The sequence below is a fragment of the Typopeltis vanoorti genome, chromosome 17 (assembly GCF_054136105.1).
Source record: "Typopeltis vanoorti isolate ZY-2024b chromosome 17, IOZ_Tvanoo_1.0, whole genome shotgun sequence".
Classification (NCBI taxonomy): Eukaryota; Metazoa; Arthropoda; class Arachnida; order Uropygi; family Thelyphonidae; genus Typopeltis; species Typopeltis vanoorti.
The window spans coordinates 81,052,766-81,077,099 of record NC_143565.1 but is presented as its reverse complement, the minus strand read 5'-3'; the positions used below and the strand labels follow the sequence as shown (position 1 = coordinate 81,077,099).

The window sequence follows — 24,334 nt, the reverse complement described above, 5'->3', positions numbered from 1 at the left end:
CTGAGGTTGATTCCAGGAATAATCTCTCATATTTATACTTGCTGCAGTATAGTAAAGTGGCTTTCTTCCAGCATACTTTGTGGTGAGTGTCCAAAGCATGGTCAGCAAGTCCTGAGTGGCTGTATTGGTGGAACTGGATATAGTCCTTATGTTCAGATATTCTGATATTAGCTGTCCTGCCTGTTTTGCCATAGTAGGAAAGTTTGCAACTACAAGGGACCTGGTATACTCCATGTAGGTCTGGAGGAAGTGGCTGGTCTTTGGTGGAGCAGATAAGAGATGCCAATTTTTTATATGGTTTGTAACAAGTTGTCAGGTCATATTTTTTTGGAATTTTTGTTAGCTTTTCAGAAGTACCCCAGATATAAGGAACGGTGATAGATTTAGAGCAGGGGTCCCCCAACCTTTTTGTTTCCTAGAGCACATTCTAAAATACCAGTAGGGCGACGGGCACCATCTATTTTTTTCAAGCAAATTTTTTGAATTCTTTTGTTAAATGAATACATACAAAGTTTACATTATAATCAAATGTTTTATTACTTAAAAGTTTACATTATATAAAAATTTAATATATATATATATGTAAGTTAGTGTGATCTTTGGCATTGCATTTCTTTGGCCAGTGCTTCATAATTAGAAGAATATGATGATATTCCAATTCTTCTTGAACTGGAATGAACAACTTCGAATGTGTGTCTATTTTACATTGTATGCGTTTAATACTCATCGTGTCATTAATGCATGCATCATATAGCATGCCATGAATTGTTGTGTGATTATTTCAAACTATACGGCACACGGTTGAACAGCGGCGGGCACACACAAATTGGTCGACGGGCGCCATGGTGCTCGCGGGCATAGGGTTGAGAACCCCTGATTTAGAGTAATCTTCATTATGAAAGGGAAGGGGAGGTTGTGGTTAATTGGTTTTAATATTTGTTGGAGGGTTGGCCATTGGCTACGAGGGTGTTAAGAATATGGTTAAGTTCAGTAGTTAGGGCATTGTTATCTGAACTGATTAAATTTGCCCTGTTATATAGGATTTTTATAATCCCATATTGTTTGGGGGGGGGGGTGATTGTTGGTGAATGTATCTACCTACACATATAGGTAGATACATGAATGTATCTACCTACACATACTTCTGTAAATAGAGAAAGCCAGGGATCCAACTGAAGAAAAGAATGATTATTTTCTTCTTCATAAAATAGTGTGAAATCCAGCATGATATATTCATGAAAGAAAAATATAATGAAATTTGTGCTATCCACCATGACACACAGTGAATGATCAGAGAGAAAGCTGGCAATTCCATTATGGGGGGGGGGGGGTAAGATCCATAAGTTACAACTTGGATTAAAATGTTTTCATGTGTTGTTCAGATGCTTTGGAAATATTAAGTGTAATCACTTGAGCATTTCTCTAAAATTTTTCCATGGTTTGTGCCCAGAGGTGTAAAGTTAACAATATCTGCTATAGAATGAGTGGCAGATTTCATATTGATAATTGCTAATTAATTGGTAGGTATTCAAGTAGTAAAGGAGCTGCTCATTAATGACCTCCATACTTTTGAGAATACAGTTGGTGCTCAACTTATGACTACTCATACTTAAGACAGTTATCCCATTAACACATTCAGTGAATACCATGTCACTCCTGCAACCCATGGACTAGGATTATTGCTGTCTTCAAGACATGTTATTGAAGAAATACTTTTACTCAAGCTGTCACCACTACTGAGGATGAGAAAAATCCTCAGGCTTTTGGAAGGAATATATCTTGCAGATTCAGCTTGGAGTGAGGTTGACAGTAGAGTATGAATGGTGTTTGAAAGATGCTCCTGAAAATGTTATATATTATTTAATATAAACTATACTGTTTTTCTGTGAATACTGTCAAATTGTTTAGCAAAATCTATCAAATTTAGGTATAATGGATATTCTAAATTCTGTGCTTCGTTTACTGATGTTCCTTAAAGTAAAAGTGTGATGCACTATACTCCCATCTGTTATAAAACCGATGTGTTCATGGCATCATATCTTCACTACTTCATTTTTAATCTTATTTATTAATATTTCTACAGAAAATTTTTGCAGGTACTGACAGTAGGCTAATTCCCCTTTAATTCTCACTTCTAGTGAGATCTCTTTTCTTATGGATTATAATTATCAGTTCTTCTTTCCACTGGAAAGGAGGGAGGGATACTATTTGGACGAAGAAACTTATTTCAAAACTATTGAGGATTTTTCTGATGTATTTCTTTAGGTGATGTTACCTTAATACCAGTAGGCTGTGTGTGTGTGAGAGAGAGAGAGAAAGAGTAATGGAATGGGTGGAAATAAGGAGTGAGAGACCTGAAAGCAAGATCCAAGCTCTTTGCATTCAGTCCTTATGAAGTCTACTTTGAATTTGTTGATGAATGTTTTATGGTTGTTTCAGGCTATAGTGTGGGCTAAGTGAGAAGCTGAGATTTTTGTTTGAGCTGTTGAATGTGTGCTGAATTTTATCTTAGACTACTTTGCCACAGTTGCCAGCATCTGCAGTAAAGCAGTCCAAGATAAAATTTATCACACTCCAGAAAGGATTATTTTGGTTATTTGGTCAGAGTAAAAACAATAATTGGACAATGGAAGAGAGGCATAGAAATCCTGGAGGTCATGCCAGTTAGCACTTTTGTCATAGGACTTGATATTAAAGGATGTAGACAAGATTATGGACATTGTTCCTAAGAGGAGAGCTAACATTTACATTAGACAAATTTTTAAATAAAAATAAATAAAATAACATCTATGTTGGCTCCACGGAAGATAGTTTGTGTAATTACACTGTATGAAATCATTTCTCAAAGATAAATAATCAAAGCAGTCAGGCTAGTTATCTGAATTAGGAGAGCAGTAAAGCAGCAGATGAAGGCAACAGGGTGAGGCAAGGAATTCTTGAACCAGAGCACATCATGTAGAGGAGATTCAAGATTTTTAGTAATCTTTAGCATGGATCAAATCTGGAAAAAAAAAAAATCACGTTTGACCCTTCTTATAGAAGGCATTATGCGATGTTACATAGATCATGCATAATGATCTATGTAAATCTTAAATCTCTTAAATATTAGATATTCCACTATCTAATAGATAAATTAGATAGTGGAATAGCTGAGGTGAAAATGTAGATGGTACCAGTTGGGGTTCAGTACTGAATAACAGATCTGCTTTTGACACCTGTAAGTGGTGGTGCACATCATTAATGTTTGTATTGAGATATTGTATCCCATGTTGGAGGCTTAATGGAGTAAAGGGGTATCTCTCTCTTGGAAGAACAAAATTTAAAACAGATAGAGGGTATGACTATGGGCCGTCAATTTTTTTTCATGGAAGATTTTGAAAAACAAGCTCTTAACTTGGCTTCTCTCATCCCTTCTATCTGGCTTCTAGCTAGATAGAAGGGATGAAAGAGAGGCTTCTTTGCACTCTTTCTACAGCTGCTTTATCCTTCAAAATCCAGTAGTCCAATAAGTCTGGATACATAAGGGGAGTAAAAATTCACAATCCTGATATGCTCAGTTGAATACAAAGAAACACTTTTTTTTTTTGTCTGCAAATATGTCTGAAGGTTGAAAGAAAACATATTGAGTATGTAATTAATATTATTTATAAAGAAATATTTTTCATGATTCTAGACTTTTTGGACACTATTTGGTATCATGTTCCAGACACGTTACTCTTTCTTCTATCACCTCAGTAGTCTATCTATCTCTAGAATTCAGTTTATAGTAGCAAAGGAAACTATAATACATACCTAGATAACATGCTTCCTAATGGTAATCTCTCCTCAGTATACAGCAAACCCACTCACTCAGGCAGATATATTTACAAAATTTCCCATTATCCTCTCTCACAACAATATTATTATCATTATTATTATCTGAGACCTCTAGGGAGTCAAGGACCCTTCAAGGGCAGCCATAATAGCTGTGATACTACCTTTCCTTAAACTCATTCGTGGGTGTGCGAACTGTGTGGTGGCACAGGGCCTCCTCAAAGCACAAAAAATTGAAAAAAGAAAATCAATTAATATTTTTTTAATTATTATATAAATTAATATTGTAATTATTATATAAAAAATATTATTATATAGAAAAATATATGTATATAATTTTACAACCAACTATTGTTGTTACAGTAAGCGAAATAAGATTGTAGCGCTAGAGCGGTAGTATTTGAAATTACTCTAAGATATACAGTGGAACCTCGGTTGTCGAACTTAATTCGTTTCCGAAGGCGGTTTGGAAACCGAATTGTTCGAAAACTGAAACCATTTTCCCATAAGAATTAATGTAAAATGGATTAATCTGTTCCTGAACCCCAGATGATTGTTTATTTAAACTTTGACAACAGTACCTCATGCATAAGATCGTATACAAACATAATGAAAATGCATAAAATCTCACATAAAAAGAATAAACACAATAAATAGATAAAATATATAGACGAAAATCGATCGCCTCTTTAATTTTGAGTATTGTACAGATCGTTGATTTCGCCATACTGAACTGCATAGCAAGATCCGAGACACGAATGCCATTTTCATGTTTGGATATGATTTCTTTTTTCATCTCTATCGTGGTGGTTTTATCAACTTTTTTTTTCGCTTTGCTGCTATCACTATTCTTCTGCGGTCCCATGGTGGCTTAATTAATAATAATTTATGTAAAAAACAACAACAAAACATAAAGAAAATCGAGAAAACTCACTGTAAATTCGAGCAGGTGTCTGCGCTGAACGAAAGCTGCCGCGTAACTGACGCTTTCCTGCCTTACAGCTAAGCATGCGGAGCACATGGTTGCCATTTGTCTGTTCGGAAACCGGGACGTTTTTTGTTCAGAAAATATGTTCGGGAACCGAATTGTTCGAGAACAGAGGTGTTCGACAACCGAGGTTCCACTGTATAACAATATCGTACAACATAGTGTTAAATAGGGAGAAATGCATTTTAAAACAGGTGTTTTTAATAATTTTAAGGAGTTTTTTGATTTTAGTTATGATTTTATGAACAAGTAAGTATATACACGTAATTTTTTATGACATTACTTGCAAAACATCTTAAAAAATATATTTTGTAAATTGGTTTTAGGTTATCCGACATCAGAATTTTTCTTCAATAGCAGTTTTCAATCTATGTTAGATTTATTTATTTTCTAATATTATCTATTTTAGATATATTTTATTTATCAGGTAAGTAATTTTGTTTTAATTTATTAACTTATTTTATAATTAAATCTATCGTATTTAATTCTAGAGTATGACTAGTCGAGAGAGAGATTATTATGGAAGAAAATATCCAAGTGGGCATGAAAAAACGAAAGCGAAAACAAGAAAAAGAAGCGAGGAACGTTATAGAAATTCACTGTTTAAATTTATGAAGTCGAACTCATATATTTGTTCAGATATATCAGTTGATAACGGGAGTTCTGAAATAACTACAAACAGTTCTTCGGCCTCAACATTAATTAATAATGAGAGTTCTGAAATACTCAAAGGAAGCGGAGAACATGACGCGTTTGATCAAACAGTGAGTATTGAAGATCCTAAAACTGAGACACCAGAGGAAAGTGAACTATTTACTATTGATGATCCAGCAACGTGGCCCAAAATTTTGAACAACGTAACACTAACACAAACTGTAAAACTTGGGTCCACCGTCTCCAAAAGATGACAACAAGAGGTGTTTTTTCACAGCTAATTATGTTAGGACAATTGCAAATAGAGAGAAGCAAAGCAGAAGATGACTTGTATATTCAAACTCTTCCAACTCTATTTGTTGCAAATTATTTTCTTCTGATGATAATTTTTTATCTAATAATGACTTTTCTGACTGGTGACAAGTAAGTGAAAGATTAAAGTCGCACAAACGAAATTCAGTGCACATGAAATGCATGTATTCATGAACACAAATGGAATGTAATTTAAAAAATTACAATACAATTGATCAGACAAATCAAAATGTCATAAAATTTGAAGCAGAACAGTTAGGAAATGTTTTAAGACGAATAGTAGCAGCAATTCTTTATTTATCCAAACATAATTTAGCTTTTAGAGGTAATTTTGATACGTTGTACACAGCCCATAATGGTAATTTTTTTGGAATCATAGAATTAATTGCAGAATTTGATCCACTTTTAAAAGATCATTTAATGCGATGTTGGGGAAAAAAATTATAGGTAAGAAACAAAATTCGTATCTATCACCCCTTATGCAAAATGAATTAATTGTTGATAAACCAAAATTCAACAAAATATTGTAAATATGATATGACAGGCAAAGTACTATTCAATAATTCTCGATTGTACTCCTGATGTTAGTCATCAGGAGCAAATTTCAGTAATTTTTAGATTTTTACATATATTTGAAGCAGATATTGAAATTCCTGAACACTTTATGACGTTTTTAACAACTAATGACACTACTGGTAAAGGTATATATGAAAATATTAAATCACATTTGAATAAATTAAATCTTAAATTGTCAGATTGTAGAGGGCAAGGATATGATAACGGAGCGAATATGAAAGGAGTATATAAGGGAGTCCGTGCTTACATTTTAAATGAAAACGCAAAGGCATTTTATACTCCTTGCGCCTGCATAATTTAAATTTGATTTTAAGGGATGTCACAAAATCATAAATTATAGCAATAAATTTTTTTAATGTTATACAAAAAATATATACATTATTTGCTGCCTCAACTTCACGTTGGGACATATTAAAGAAATTTGTTAAACAATTAACTCCAAAACCGTTATGTGATACAAGATGGGAATGTAGAATAGAATCAGTTAGAGCTGTACGTTTTCAAATTCCAGAAATTTTAAATGCACTAAAAGAATTATTTAAAACTGCATCAGATAATACTATCAAAGTAGAAGTGGTTTCAATATATGAACAAATATATGAACAAATAGATTCATTTGAGTTTATACTAAGCCTTGTAATTTGGTATTAGCTTTTGTCAAAAGTTAATTTAGTAAGTAAAGTATTACAAAATACAAAAATTCCCATAGACGTAGCAACTAAGCATATTAAAGAGTTAGTGCAGTACTTTGAAGAGCAGAGAATGTCAGGATTTGATAGCTGTTTTGAGATTGCTAAAGAACTGTCAAATCTATTCGAAATAGAAATTAAATTTAAAGAAAGTCAAGTATGTCGAAGAAAAGTATTTTTTGATTATGAAACGTCTGCTGAATTACACATTGGTGATAACAAAGATAATTTTAGGATAAATTTCTTTTTTGTAATTTTAGATACTGCTCTACAATCTGTCAAAAAAAAAGATTTGAATTGTATGAAATTCACGAAAAATCATTTAGATTTCTTTATGATATGAAATTAATACGAAACATGACAGAAAATGAATTAAAATTTTGCTGCAAACACCTGTATCAAAAATTAAATACAGATATTGATGAATCTGAATTTTACAATGAATTAATTATTTTTAGAAATATTGTTCCAGAAGATGCACCCATTAATATTTTAAAATTCATATTTGCAAATAGTTTGTAGGATATTTATCCAAATATTACTACGACATTTAAAATATTATTGATCAGTCCAGTTAGTCGCATCAACACAAAGGTCATTTTCCAAATTAAAATGAATAAAAACCTATTTGCGATCTTCTATGTCTCAAGAACATTTGTTGTCCCTGGCAATAATATCTATAGAGCATGAAATTGCAAAAAATTTGAATTTTGATAGCGTTATAAATGATTTTATTGATAAGCGCATTAGGTTATATAAAATTTAATATATTAAGATTTCTTTTAAATCTTATAAGTTGTTATACATATATTTCATTCTTTATAGTAAAAATGGATATTTTTTTCATATTTTTATATTATTATTTATATTATTAAATAAATCATTGTTCTGGCATATTTATATGATAATGTGTACTTACGTAATAAAATAATATATCATGTACATACAAACACATTTTTTTTTTAACTAAGTTTTTCCCTTTACTTAAATTGATGCTAAAGCGCATACTTGTTTATTTATGTGCATAAATATTTTTCATATTTGATATAATTAATTAACAAGATATTCTTCCATTTAAAATTTCCATAAATGTTACTAACTTACAGGTACCCAGCTTTTCCATTTTGCACAGGGCCCCACAAAATGTAGAAACGGGCCTGCTCATTCACACTAGATGCACTCGTCACTTCAACCAACAAACTCTTCCACTCACTGCTCTCTCTCTCTCTCTCTTTGTGAGAGAAAAATCTAGCTCTTATCCCTTTCTTAATCACACACACAAACATAACTCATGTTTTCTCCCCACATTCCATATAATGAAAAATTTCATCAGATGATATCCTGTTAACACCTATTCAGACGTTTATAGACCTCTATCATATCACACCTGTTTCCCATGTTTATTAGGGTCTGAAGTCCTTGTATTCTCAGTCTGTTCTCATAAAGCTACATTCCATAATGCAAATATCGCTATTTGGTATCATGGCCCAGACATTACCTTTTCTTCTATCACCTCAATAGTCTACTTTCTAGAATTCAGTTTACGGTGGTAAAGTTTCTTTTACCACCGTAAACTGAATTTTTTTACTCTTCTTTGCACCCTTTCCACAGCTTCTTTATCTCCTCAAAATCCAGTAATCCATGTGCAGCCATATTAAAACCTTGTAAAGAGGCAAAATGACTTCCTTATCTTTACATATGTTCATTTCAACATCACAGTTATCCTCTGAATTGTATGTGCAATTTAAACCTTTAAACTTCAAATTCCTATCTACCATAACTCCAAGATCTCATGATGTTTTGTAGCATAATCCCACCAATATGATATGCTGTTGGAAATCTCATCACGCCAAGTCAAACTTCACACTTACTGACATTGAATTGACAGCCATTATCATTTGTCCACATTTCCAACTCATTTAAATTATCCTGCAAGTGCTAGATATTGGTAACACCCTGATGGCCTGCCTATCTTTACATGCCTGTGTTACTTGCAGCAAACAATTCAATATCTCCTGTCATCCTTTCTAATATCATTAATGTATAGATTGAACAACAATGATCTAAAGACTGAACCCTAGGGCACACCACTAACCACCTTAAATCTGGTGATTAATACCCACCATATACCACCTTTTAATACCTGTAAAATAGGAAATTATAGATCTAATCTATTTTTATATTAAAATATTGTTTATGTTTACTGTCAAAATAGTCTTTTAAATACTCCTAGTTAGATATTAATTTTGGGATATCTAGTTGAAATAAAAGTATTCTCTTACAGAACCCTCGCATGTTTTTTCCCAAGTGTTTTATCAATATCAAAATAGATGTATATAGTTGAACTCGATTATAATGACCACCAGGGGAAACAAAATTTCCTTATTATACCATTACTCACTGTATCAGTGAGTTAAATCTACTTCTCTCTCTTTCTCTTTTTTTTAATTTTCAATTACTCGATTAAAAATAAATTAAAACAAAAGAAGTATTAGAGAGAAAAAAAAATTACATCCATAGATATTATTTGTTGGAATATGCTTGTATAAACTACAGTACAGTTAATATTAAACACAATTTATTTCTCCATAATTCAAAACAATATTAATTAATAATATGTTTTCAATTAGTCTTGAGACTAATCTATGGACAGTGTTGAAAAGCCAGCACTTCTTTGTGTAGTGAACAATTGAAGCAATTCATCAATGTCTATAAGCTTGCACTTTCTAAAATTTGTTTTGTTTTGGTTATGTTGTTTTCTAGTACCAAAAATGTAAACGTCTTTATTCTTCCACAATGTCAATACTGTTGAAGAGAACAGGAAACTTTTTATGCATTTCAACAATTTTCATACCACATTCTAAGGCATGAATAATGCTTTCTTTTAGTAGACATGCTTTCGACAGAAGGGTTAATTTTTAACTGATTTTACAGTTGTGGCAGTATTTGAGTAAAGTGAGGGAAGCGGGCCAGAAGCTAGATGGAGTGGGGATGGTTACCAAGGGCATGATTAGGTTATAAAACCAGTCCAGGTGGTAACTAAAAGCTATGTCACTCCTTTCAGTTTTGTCTATTCCAAGAACTTCTTAAGCTTCACGAACCCTCAAGGTTCTTAGCAGTGGACTTCGCAACCACAACTGTCTCGAGGATAAGGTGGTTGGCCCTAGCCTCTTGGTGTGTCCTATGTCTGTAGCTGTGTGTGTTTGCCAGGCCAGTTTTCCTGTTCTGGGGGGTCAAAAAACTCCAGGTGAAGAAAAAAAAACCCTCCTTGTATGAGACTAGCTAACTCACCTTTCATCAAAAGAGACTAGATAAAGGTTCCTCACGTCATGGACGGAAATCAAACCCAGGTCTTTTCAACCAAAGGGCTTTGTTTATACCAACTGAGCTACAGAGGCTCATTCCAAGAACTACTTGAGCAATTAAGAATGTTTGCATAGTTACCAAAATTGTGCTGTATACCACTTTTATAACAACATGCTTGTTATAAAAGTGAACAGTTGAATTAAATTAGTTTGATTAAATTAAATTCAGTATAGCTTTTTGCTCATTATAGCCATGATCTCGTTATTTCTGTGCTTGATACAACAAAATTTGACTATATATATTTTCATGTTGAAGTCATTTTTTGTAGTGATACGTTGTCATGTACAATTTATCCTCTGCTAAAATTTTTTCTTTCTCTTTTCTCAGTTTATTTTTTCCTGCACACATTTGAAATTCTCCTTACTCTATTCTCTTGCAGCCACCATCTAGGATACCACCTGAACATGAGAATAGAATTCCAGAGATAACAGATCCCATTACTCATGAGACATCAACAAAATTTAATATTGGTGGTGAACCAAGTCCTACAAAACAGACAGAAAACAACATGCGTAATGAGATACATATTTTAGGTCAGAAACAGGATGATCAACCAACTTCTTTTTTTGGCCAGCCAGGTATTCTGGCAGGTAGGTTTGTGTATAAATGTTATTATTTATTTATTTTTTTGTATGTTATGTATGTGTAACTTTTGGAATATTGCTTTAATATCTTTAATCTCTCTCTCACTCACACACACTGCTTGGTAAGAAGTCAATGGACAAGGTGCATTGAGTCGTATGTTTATAGCCAGTATAAATTGGAATAATATTGATGTGCCCAGGTTAGTGCAAATGTGTCTGGGCAAAATAGCTGTGAGAAGGGAACTGACGTGGTTTGAAAGAGGTGTTATGATAGGATGCCTTGTTGCAGGCTTATATGTTCAGCAAATTATTGACATATTGCACCATCCCAGGTTAACAGTCAGTGATACCATACCTGAGATGGAAGCACAGGGAGTAAACTGCAAGTTCTACTCTCAGTGAATGACCTGCCACACTCACCGAACGTCACTGTAGGGTGCCATGAAGGATAATATACAAAAATTGAATATTATCCATTGAATGTAGAGTTCCGGGTATCAACAGAACATGAATCTGCACAAAAGCATTTAGAACTGAGGCTCACATCATGAGTTTTCAGCAAGTCAATGCACCATGTCATAAGGCTGCTGCTACCACCATAACTATGTAGTTTATAGACATGGATGTCACAAAACTTGACTGGCCTCTGCAGATCCCTGATTTCAACCCTATTGTGAACATCTTGGGATGAACTGAAGCATTGGATTAAGTCAAGGATGTCTACTCCACAACAGTCCAGCACCTTGTTACATGCCTACAGGAAGAATGGTACAAAATTACCATTGATTATTATCGTATGCTTGTGGAAAGTATGCCCAAAAGGATTTCTGCAGTCATCGCAATGAAAGGTGGTCCTACATCTTAAGGTGGGTGGCAGGATTATCTGATCCTCACGCTGTGGTATTCATTGATACATGTGTGTGTGTGTGTGTGTGTGTGTGTGTGTGTGTGTGTGTGTTGCTTTAATATCTTATTTAATGACTAGATACCAAGAGATACCAAAATAGGAAAAAAACTAGTTGAAAGCACAACTAGTTTTGTCTTCTTAGAGGACTTCATTGGGTGTATAACATGAAAAGAGAAATACAAAAAATATACATTACAAGAGAACAGCTATAAATTAAGTTGCAAATGTATTGCTGACATTTGAAGATGTTCTTGATGCTATAGTATTGTTGGGCATGATCTTGTGTACGCCAAAGTTGAATAGCTGAAGCGTTATAATCAGATAGGTTATAGCTTACGTTAGTATTAAGATTGAATTGAGGACAATTTCTGTTGATTCCAGAATTTTTCTCTCAGGCTCATCATAGCATCTGAAAATGTTTTCTGATTTGTTTCAGATCGCTGGATGAGTAATAGAATCTTCATTCTGATAGGTTGAGCAGAATTAAGAACGTGATTAGATAGTGCGTTGGCTCTGGTTCTGCCATAAGCAATGTCTCTCACATGCTCTTCCATATATAACTCAATGGATATCTTCATCTGACTAAAATAGGGCACATTGCAGCTACACCAGTGACAGTAAAGTCCGGGATACTTTAGGTTGTCGTGATTCAGTTTAGGTGTACCGAATAAAGGAGTAAAAAAAGTGTGCATTTTAAATTACTTGAAAATTTTAGCTAAATTTGATGCTATGACAAGTTAGAGACGAGTGGAATTAACAGAAATTGTTCTCAATACGGTCCCTCTTAATACTAACCTTAACTATAATCTATATGATTGTCATTCTTCAGCTACCAACTTTGGCATACACAAGATCATGCCTGACTGAATGTGCCCAACAATACTATAGCATTCAGAATGCCTTCAAATGTCAGCAGTACATTTGCAACTTAATTTGTAGCTGTTGTTCTCTTTTAATGCATATTTTTTGCAAGATTCTGATTGTGATGAATCCGTTAAAGAAATTAGCAGAAGGATTGGACTTGGCAAGAAAGTTATGAAGCTATTTTATGCATAATAATCCCTCGATGGAGCACTCCGGAAAATTCACGAAGCAATTGGATATTTGTTTAGCTCCATATTATGAATGTAATAAAAAAATTGCAGCATAGTGGTAAGCAAGGTCTTATTACTGACTTCTTGATAACTAAACCTGCAGAAGTATGCAATGTGAGAATTATACTAATGATGACGTCCGGCCACTCATAAATAAAGAACGTCTACGAAATATTAGTTTTGAACAGTGATGACGATTAAAATATGCACTTTAATTTGTTTTGCCTTAAACATTTATGCATTATGTGCAATGAAGTTTATGTACAATTTGTAATTTTTATAAGTTTATGCTGTAAAAATTATTAATTATTAGGTATGTTCCATTATTAATGTGTTAAGTATGATAGGTTAAAAAAAGGAAGAAGTTTATGCTGTATTATGTATTTGTTTCATAGTTTGTTTTCTTAACTTATATGAATTACCTGAATTAAATAAAAATATTTTTTTATTGGATATGTCGTTGTTTATATAATAAAAAAAAAAACGATTTCGGAACGTAACCCTATTTTTTCTATGTGATCTGAGTCTCGTATAACGTGGAATTTCTATGGAACCTAACGTCCGCGTTATATGAGGGTTACCTGTATGTGATTTCTTGGTATCTTTAATTTACAAAAGAGAACTCTTCAAAATGCTACAGTTTATGTGGTGTAAATAGGACACTATATTGTCAATATAGTGTCCTAGTCAGCAGTTAGAATTAAAGGAGGTTTAGGAAGATGTTTGATGTTAAATCAAGTGTGCTACAAAGTGCACATTATCTCCACTGTTTTTATCTATATGGATCACATTATGAAGGAAAGTAGTATTAAACCTGATATCAAAATTAGTGATGTTAATCTCAGCTCTTTACTTTATGCAGATGATGTTATACTTCTAAATAAATCCAGTATGAGTTTTCAAGGTTCCCTGACTATATTGGATTTGTTATAAATTTGGTATGAAAATCAGCAATAGAAATACAGACATTGAAAATAGGCAGGAACATTGAAAACATCAACTGTATCCTGAATGGAGAACCTATAGAAGTAGTAAAACATTTCAGCTATGCAAAATTTTTAGTGAAGATGGCAAATTAAATATGGAAATAGACAACAGAATTAGTAAAGCTGGTATGGTTTTGAAGTCAGCTGAATAAATTTATAAGGTTTTAATAAGAGAGATAAAACACTTGATCAAAGACTGGAGGCCATAGATATGAGAAAGATTAGGGGAGTGAATAGATAACATTGATAGCATATCATATTAAACTTGAGGATATTGGGAAAGAACACGACATTGTGAGCATTCAGGAATGTGTTAGCAGAGTTGATCTCAGGTCAGTGGGAGAGGAAAGATTAGCAAAAGAAGTGCTAATCTTTCCTTTTTCATTCGATGGCTGGATTTTTCCCACCAACCTGGCAGGAAAAAAGATCCAGACAAAGACCAAGATTTAAGTGGATTGACACAGCAAAAAGTGCCTTGGAAGAGAAATGTAAGGTAACATTTCTGTAAGGAAATGTAATGACAGATAACAGAATAATTTGGAGGAAAATTGTGAATCATAGGTTGGTAATGATGTAACTTTTTCATGTATTACTATCATAATATCCTGTATACCACTGAAGGTACATATCAGGAATTTGGTGATGATAATTTTTTTACATCTGTTTCAAGCTTTAGTATAAACAGAAAAGGAAGATGGCAATTTCAGTGACAGCTAATTACAATAGGATTGATTCTTCCCTTGCAGCTTTGGCATGCTGCTTGGATAAGAAGCAATGATGAGACAAAAGATGAAATGCAAAAATTCAAATGCAAAATGAAGTTGCTGCTTAATGTTGAAATCAGGATAACTGGAAAGAGACATACAGTTATCTAATTATGAATGTGGATAACTTGGTCATTCCTCACCTTCTCATATGCATTCCATTATTGAATATCCATCTTGATGTTGAATGAAGATTGGCTGAAATACTCAGTATAGTCTACACGAACCACAGACAAAGAGAATGGTACCTCATGATCAAATATCATGCTGATGTCAATTCCTCATCTTCTTGTAGGAACCCACTTTAATTCTGAATGAACAAGGATAGGCTGAGGGCTACTTGGCTTTAACTATGGACAAATATGATGATGTAGTGTGATTAGATATGCTGGATATGCCAATTGGGACATTTTCCAATTAATAAAGCTCTTACTGTTTGCTTCGAGGAATTAGGATAAACAGTTAAAGGTTAGCTATTGAAAATGCTTTAGGTTCTGTGGAATTGATAAGTATGATAAACATAAGTGTCAGTGGTGGAAAAGAAGTGTAGCTAGCATAGGAATTATGTAAATACCATTGGCATAAATGATGTTACCAAGATGAAGAAGACAAAAACATTTCTTCAGAAGCATTTTTGTCTTCTTCATCTTACCATTTCCTACCATAAGAAGAAGAAGAAGAAGAAGAGTGTGAAATTATAAAAATGAAAATGGAGAATTAAGGCTTTAAAAATGTTATTTTAGCTTAAATTAATATCACTTATCTGAAATCTTCATAATAAGCATTAAAATAAAAATAACCTGCTAATTAGCTGTCAATCAATTTTTTAATTGATCACCTCCAGTTACAAAGAAGGAGAGAACACAAGTAATGAAAATTATACTGCATTTCTTGGTATAAAGAGAGCAGAAAAGTGATTGGCGCAGTTGATGTGAACAAGACAGCTTTCTAATTGGACAGAGATTCAATTAATCAGATTTACTTTGCATATGGTTTCCCTCCATACATGAACATTATTTTGTCTGTTTACTGATTGTGACATCATTTGCTAGGAAATTCACTTTGCTGTCATTCAGGTCCTGGCATAAATTGATACTGTTCTCTTAGAAATTGTAGATTAAAGAAATATAGTGCAGTATACAGTATTTTTATTTTATTTTTTTTTAAACTCAAAGCTTGGTTATATGTTTTGAAGTTTGTGTGGATAACCCCTTATTTTATATATGAAAGATTCTTTATCCATAAGTTAAAAATATATCCTGATTTAGAAATTTTGATTTAAGATAAATTTTTGGTTTTAATAGTACAGTCTGCACATATTTAATTCATAATAAAAATTTCAGGTAAGTGATGTTAATTTGCACTAACATAACATTTCAAAATTTAATTAATTTCATACTGTTATAGTTCTTTCTTATATATATCTCCCAGTATTGTGTGCATTTGTAGTTTATCAAGTTTTCTCCCTGTCAAATCTTTGTGTTTGGTTCTGTTATTAGTGCACAATTTCCTACCATTTCCTCTGCTTATGTATGGTTCTCCCATACATAAACATTATTCTGTCATCAATGTACAATTTACCCCATTTTGTCTAGTGATTGTGACATCATTTGCTAGGTAATTCAGTTTGCTATTATCCAGGTTCTGAGCTTTTACTAAACATTTGTAATAGTGAGCTTAATATGGCATTGGCTCTGTGGGCTGACACTTTTGTGTAGTTTGTTTTTATAGTGCATCATTTCATTATAGTAGTGCCACCATAGTGTGCATTTACAGTAATGATTATAAGATGTTATTATTCAAGTAATGGTGATTAGGAAAATAATGAATATTTATAGCATTCAATAAAATTTTCATGCAGAGTAAGGTTGGCAAATTTCAAAATTTGAAATTGAACAAAGATCTGATTTGTGTATTATGGTTCCACATAAAGTTCTAGTAGAGCAGAAGTAGAGGAATTTTTTCAGATTATTAGAGGAGGTTCTGGCATAAAGAAAATGCTGGAGAAATCTTCTGACTTAAACAGCAGAATAAGAAATAGATCCCAAATATTATGGATAATTTGTAGAAATGAGTGCAGCTAATAATAATGGTAATGGGCAAAGTGCATAATTTAAGTGGAGAGAATTCATGCCACACAATAAATAGTCTCAAATGTTGTGTTATGGTGATAATGGTATTTTTAGACTTGAGCAGGATACATGATCATACAGGAGTTTGAAATAATCTAGTTAAATTTAGCCACAATTTAGTTTTGAGCATGAAGAAAATGTGTACCACATTGGGGGGGGGGGTAAACGTTTTAAAATGAGAGTTGAACTGTAGACTGAAATATACAAATATTATTTGAGAAAAAGAAAAGGAATTTAAAAACAATTGTCTAATTGTAGAGAACAAGTTGAAAATATGAAGAAATTGGCCAGACAGGAGAGTATATGTTTTAACTGTTGTAACAAGGTAGAAAAAATTTTGATTGTGCTCAAGAAGTTGGAGGCAATCCTAGTAAATAATGTAGAGAGCTAAGTTGTGTATAAACGCTAAGTCAGCTATGCCAATCACTTGAATTCCTTTCTTCTTTGTAATTGGAGGTGACCAATTATAATGTTGACTGAATGCTGAATTTTTATATTATTTTTGACTTTACATTACAGCTGCACTTTTAATTCATTATGTAAATTTCAAATAAGTGACATTAAGTTAACATTTCAACAGCATTATGAAAAAACGTGGCATTAAACTGACATCAGAATTGGAGATATTGAACTTAGCTTTTTTTCTTTATGATGTTGTACTCCTAAACAAGTCTGGTACAAGTCTCCAGTATTCTTTAACTAAATTGAATAACAGTTGTCACAAATTTACCATGAAAATAGGCAAGAACAAAGAAACCTTGGTTCCCAGTTCATGGAGAACCTATAGAATAGGCACAGAAACTGTGCCTAAATAGCTAAAATATTTCAGCTATTTAGGCACAGTTTTTAGTGAAGATGGCAAATTAAATATGGAAATGGGCAACAGAATTCAGCAAAGCTGGTATGGTGAGGAGCTGGTTGAATAAATTTATATGGAATAAGACAGAAATTAGCCAAAACACTAAACTGGTAGTATATAAATTCTAGCATTCAAGAATGTGTGAGCAGGGCTAATCTAAGGTAGTATGGTCACTTGAACAGAATGGGAAAGGAAAGGTTAGCAAAAACAGGTGTGTGGGGGGGGGGGGGTGCCAAGACGGCATGAAAAAGACCCAGAGGAAGACCAAGATCTAGATGGATTGATTCATTCAGAAATGACTTAGAATTCTAGACCAAAATATTAGATATGTAAGTATCAGAATGCTGAAAAGTAATAGACTAATTTGGAGGAAAATTGTTGACAGCAGATTAGTGATTATGTAAGCTTAATCATGTAGTATTGTCATAATAGCCTGTAAACCCCGTAAGGATACATACCAGGAAATTGATATAGTGCATGGTTCTGTTTCTTGTCATTTTCTTTTACTGACCTCAGCTACAGTTTTCTCCTTTCTTTTTTCTGAATAAAATAAAAAATTTATTATGAATTTATTTATGCACTACTTCTCACAGAATTATTCACAACAGCTGTAGTTGAAATGGATTGTGAGAAATTTAGTTTTGTTATCGTGAAGGTTTTGTGTTTTTATGTTTGCAGTCCCATTTCCCCCCCCCCCCCCCTTGTGTATTAGGTTCAGCAGTTAAAAAGCAGTGGAGTTTCATGCTCTTATAGTAAGATTGCCCTGGTGAACAGACCACCTGAATGGAAGCATTCAGGTGGTCTGTTTAGACTATCCAGCCACTGCTTTCTAAGCTATCCTATAAGGAGTGATGTGTAGGCAACAAATTGTCTGCAGGTGAAGTATGTACTGATCCTAGTATCATGCTTAGAAGAGTAAAAGACAATACTGCAGTCTCTTGAGATTCATTCTCCGACTCATCACCTAAGCATGACATCCAGACCAGTATCTAGGTTGGTGTGGCATGGGAAGCAATGGCTGCATAGTCTCAGTGCATATTTCTTAATTCCTTTACTCTAGTGGCCTCATTGCCTGAGCAATTGTATCATTACAGTAGGAAAGCAACTGTGGTTAACACTTCCTTTCATTGCATAAGGCATGAACAGTATTGTTGCATTGACTACGTGGGATTCTGACCTATAGGTGTTTGGTCAATCTCACAGATGGGAGCTAGCCAAGTTATATGGCATAGGATCATTCCACCAGTGCAACAACTCTTCATTCACTCTGCCATTAATGTTGCCAGTTTGTGATATCTGATTAAGCACAAGTTCAGATCCATCTATTTCTTTTGTCTAAATATAAACTAACTTAACCAACCTTACACTGTCCTCTACAGTACAGTGCATGCACTGAATTAGTTATAAGTGTACCACACTACATATCAATATTTTTGTAACTAGTCATCTGTAGATACATTAGTATTGTCCCATCAATTCATGGCTTTTCTATGATTGTGCATGGGTACATGGTGTGGTGATCAATCCATGTTTAAGTTGGAGTTCCCTATTTGAATAGCTGTAGATACGATTGCCTTGGGCAGGTGATGAATCACCTCTAAGTATTTGTGCTAACTTTAGTAATCATGGCCATGTATCCAAACTGTCAGCCACGTTGACAGACAATCCCCCCCCCCCCCCCCCCGACTATTGTAATGTTTTGCTTTAATCACAGTTGTCCCTAGTTCATGCAAGTTCTGAGTGGGCTGTTATTGCTGGCTGAAATATTCACACTAGACTGGCAATCTGACATGCTGTGCTGCTGAGGTATTATACAAGAAGGCTCAATGCTGGTTACTGCTCAACCATTCCATCACTGGAAATTTTGCCCCGTCTCATCTCGTTGCAGTGCCATACTTCAGAGTGCAGCTTAATCAGCCCAATTCTCAGAGCTAGTCCTTGTTACTCTGTTGACTAGAGGTTGTTCACCTTGGAAACCTGTTGTGAATATGAATTTGTTGTGATATAAATATCACACTCTTCCCCCTTCAGATTTTCTAGAGCTGAGCAGAGTGCTCCTGATACTGCAGGCGGCATGATGCTTTATGGGGATAACATCCTTTTCTCTGTATGAACCAATTTCTGGGAACGTAAAACCTTACATAGACAAGTCTCTCCAGGATTCCCATCACCTTTACTGGGCTCGCATTACTTCACTTATCCTCAGAATGACAGATGTCTGTTTGGAAATATTAACCCAATTCCCTTTTTGTCTACTGGCAGGACTAGCTTTTTTTTTCCTTGCAGTGTTTTGCTTCAGAATGGATTTCTCTACATCAGTTCTCAAATTTCTTTCTTAGTATTTATAAAGAAAATGAAGCAATCCAAGAATTACAGAGGAATTTCCCCACTGAGTGACCCAGATATGATTTATACAAGCATATTTGATAATAAAGTAAGAAAAATTAGGGAAGAAGGTTCTGGCAAAATCATTATTGTCAGAACCAGATTTTTACTTTGACAGATAGTCAAGAAATCACGTGAATATAACAATGATATGTATTTTAAGTTTTCTAGGTCTGGAAAAGACATATGAGGGTTTCAAGAAAAAGCAAAAAAAAAAAAAAAAACTATTCAAAACATTAGTTATATAGTGTAAACAGAACATTATATTATACAGAGCCATACAGTGTAGTCTCTACTTAAGTTGTGTAACCCTTTATTCTGTGAAATTACAAGATCGTTTGATGTAAATTCAGCTAAGAACTCTTGGCTTCATAAGAACCAAATTTATGGCATGATAGGTTAATCATATATGCATTGTCTGCATGTTCTCTGATTGTCTTTTATAATGAAAAATTTGAGATTTTGGAAGAATAAAGAGCCCATCTACCTCTGCATGTGACTGGATAACACATGCAGAGGTGGATGGCTGAATGTTTAGTTGAAAAGCTATTATAAAGAACTTTTGGGATCATATTTGGGGATTGGTAGGAACCATACATAAAGCAAACAAAATGACAACAGTAAAAAGTACAAATGCAAACATAATAGGAGACATAAGAAAGAACTAGAAGAGTATAAAATCATAAATACTGCATATTGCTGATACTGCAGGAGACATAATTAGAGATAAGTTGATCAAAGGTTTTCACTTGGTTATGCTACCAATTATATATTTGGTTTAATCCTGGCCACGAGTTGCCCCAGTCCTGAAAATACTTCAGGTGCAAACTTTGTTTGCTTACACTTGGATAAAGGATTAAACCAAATATATAATTGGTAGCATAGCCAAGTGAAAAAACTTCCATCAACTTATCTCTAATCCAGAGAATTTTAATAATGTGTGTGACACCTTTTGGCAACTGGCATATGAAAATATAACTTCTCCATTACTTCCACCTTAGTATCACCACCTCTGGGTCTGGCTCCCACTGATGAGACCCCAATAAAGGTCGAAACCAGTCTGGGTAGTGACCCGTCCCTTAATGCATAGCATTATACATGTCTCTTTGATGTGCTTTGCAGTATGGGCAAGTGATGAGAACTTTGCCACGAGTTACCCCAGTTCTGAAAATACTTCAGGCACAAACTTTGTTGGCTTGGATAAATGATTAAACCAATTATATAATTGGGAGCATAGTCAAGTGAAAAAAACTTCCATTATTTAATTTACAGTTCGTAGAACAGTATCAGATGAAGTATATTATATTTTAACAGATGATAAGATAGCTAACTTTATATAAATACTGAAATTTGTTTTTCTTAAAATTTATAATTACTAAAAACAAATTATTTCTTTACATTTTTCAGCTGTGATAGGTGGTGCTGTTGTTGGTCTTTTGTGTGCTATATTATTAGTTATGTTCATTGTTTACCGTATGAGAAAAAAGGATGAAGGAAGCTATGCACTTGAGGAACCGAAACGATCTCCTGCAGTTCACTTATATGTTAGAAATACAAACAAAGAATTTTATGCTTAAGTTAAAATTTTTGTATTCATCAGGACATGTTACTGCCAAGACTCAACCGTCTACTGAGAATCATTGGTTTGTGGTCACTAGGTCTTTTGAAAAACTGCATGTGAAGTTTACCTGTAGTACCTTGGCAACTGTGTGCACCTAGAAGATGGTATTTGCCCTCACTTAAGAAGCAGCTCTGGTGAATTTTGATTGTCATCTTTTCTTCACACAGACATTGTGGCCCAAGTACTGTGCATATGTCGAAAGTCAGCCTTGTGTGCTTAATATCTTCATATTGGATCATTTTTATATTTAATAAAATGATAGTATACATTTTCATCAAAAACATACTGGCTGGCTTCGTAATCATGTACTGTTATTTATATGTTGTGCATTCCACAGAGTTGTGGGGTCTATTTGATAAGCACTAGATTTAGGTATTTTAAATGAGTTTGTATACATTTTCACATATAATTATGTGATAATGATTTTGCTACCAGCTTTGAGTGGTTAAAGTTTGAATACAAAAATAACAATTCAGAAACAGGAATATTAAAAGTATTCCATGGTTCTTTTCCTTTAACATTTTAATCAATGTACCTGAATGTTTAGTATATAAGTAGTGCTAAGTGCAGAACACACACATAATGGACCCTTTTTGTGTATTTTCAAAATGCAAATACATAATGTGTTGTGCTGCTATTAGCAGTTTTCACACAGGTTTTTTGAGTACTTAGAGATAAAAGACAGCTTCACAATGCCGTGATTATGGTGCCATCTGTGTTTTACTAGTGAAATCTTTACACCGAAAAGACTTGTATCTGTGAATATATATATATATATTATATATGTAGTTTTTTTATGCTTTTCCCTATATTGGGCTTTGATAGTTTCAAATTTAAGCATGTGCATTTTTAGAGTTTTGAAACTTAATGATATGTGCAAAGACTAGAAATATCTAGTAGCTGTAATACACAAATGATTATGAAAAATTTAGCAGTCCTAATTAGCTTTTTTTAATAAAGAAAAAACAAAGTATATTTTCATGATTATATCTTGAAGGACATCCCGAGGTAATTTCTACAGTGTAATTTTCTAAATGTGTATCAGAATCAAATGTTTTGCTATTTCATTATAGCTAGAAATGCCACATCTAGCAGCTATTGGAACATAATTCTCAAGAGATTTTGTTACCTTGTCATTTATTTATTATAATAAAATTTTTTGTGTCTGCAATTATTTTTGAGTAATTTATATTTTGAATTGGCACTATGCAATTAAGTATATTTGCTGTTTTCCCATGTCAGAGACTTGAGCTTTTTTAATCAGGAATTTGATTATATTTACTGCCATCACTCCAAACCAAGTATTGTGAACTGTATAGCTTTTACATTTCTGGTTATTTTTATATTTGTTATGAGATGCTATTCATCACTGGACCGCAAACTTTTTTTTTTAAACCAAAATGTAATCCCAAGTTGGCACATTTAGTAAAATGTAAATAGTTTGATTACTTTCCACAAATAAACTTCTTACTTTTAAATATATTGTCAAGTAATTTTGTCTATGAAGTGGATTTTTATGTGCATTTTCCAAATTTCCTTTTTCATATGCTAGTAAACCACATGCTTTTTAACTTGGTAAAAAAAGAAAATACTTGGTATTATGAAGATACCAGCTCCACTTCATAGCATTATAACTGTAGTAAATATAATTTTATTTTTGTAAGCTGTATATTCAAAGTTGAAGAGGAAAACTCCTTGAAAGAACGCTTTCCTTGTGCAAAGTTTACTATCACTAACAAAAAAAACTCGAATCTTCAAGAAATATTGGTGTAAAATAAACAAGAAAATAGATTCTATGGGCATTAACTCTGCTTCAGACAACATTCTAGGTTAATTAACAAAAAATGATAATTGCCTAATCCAGAATGAAAAATCAACTTTCATGACATGAATAAATACCAATTATTTGAAAATCTCTTATCCCTTCCATAGCAACATCCAGAGGATGATGACATTTGTGCAAACCAACCAAGTTACCTTTAAGTATCGTGTTGGCCAAGTGGTTAGCTTATTTGCTCTCTAGCCAATAGGTCATGGAATTGAATCCCACTATGTGCTATGCTTGTGATTGTCTTTAGGTGGGAAATGAATTTTTCATCAACTGGTATGAGTAACTTGAAAATGTTCTGTGTTTGATCTCTAGAGAAGGGTTTCCAGACTATGTAAAAAATAAACTATAAAATTAATAGAAAAAAAATCGAAACTCACTCAGGGTACTAATGCACCATAGGCTTATAACCTTATGTAAGTGGAAATCACATTAACATAAAAAAGTTTCTTTAAAAATCACTACGTTTAATCAACAAGAAATTTCCTACTGGAAAACAGCTGAACAATACAATAGTATAATATTAACTTATATTTTCATGGTATTGATGACAGAATGATAAAATGTTATTTTCTTATCATTCTACATTGTCATCAATTCCGTGAAAATATAAGTCAATATTTTCTTATTGTTCTGTGTTGTCATCAATAAGGTACTATGAACACGTAAGCCTTTCCACACATTTGACGATAGAATAATGTACTGGTTTTATTAATAGGATAATGCCTTAGTTTGCCTCAACTAAGTTACTTCTTACTCATTAACTATCTTGGTAG

General features: G+C 33.3%; 1 protein-coding gene across 2 annotated transcripts in view; it reads left to right on the top strand.

The window, feature by feature from the left end:
* LOC150097553 (uncharacterized) overlaps positions 1-22,904 on the top strand; it is a 93,505-nt gene extending 70,601 nt beyond the window's left edge. For both annotated transcript variants that reach the window (XM_090407157.1, XM_090407156.1), the window contains exons 5-6: positions 10,778-10,988; positions 21,517-22,904. In XM_090407157.1, the coding sequence (XP_090263283.1) occupies positions 10,778-10,988; positions 21,517-21,686 (381 nt within the window). In that variant the 3' untranslated portion in view covers positions 21,687-22,904. The remainder of the gene's footprint in view (positions 1-10,777; positions 10,989-21,516) is intronic.
* The last annotated feature ends 1,430 nt before the right edge of the window (positions 22,905-24,334 follow it).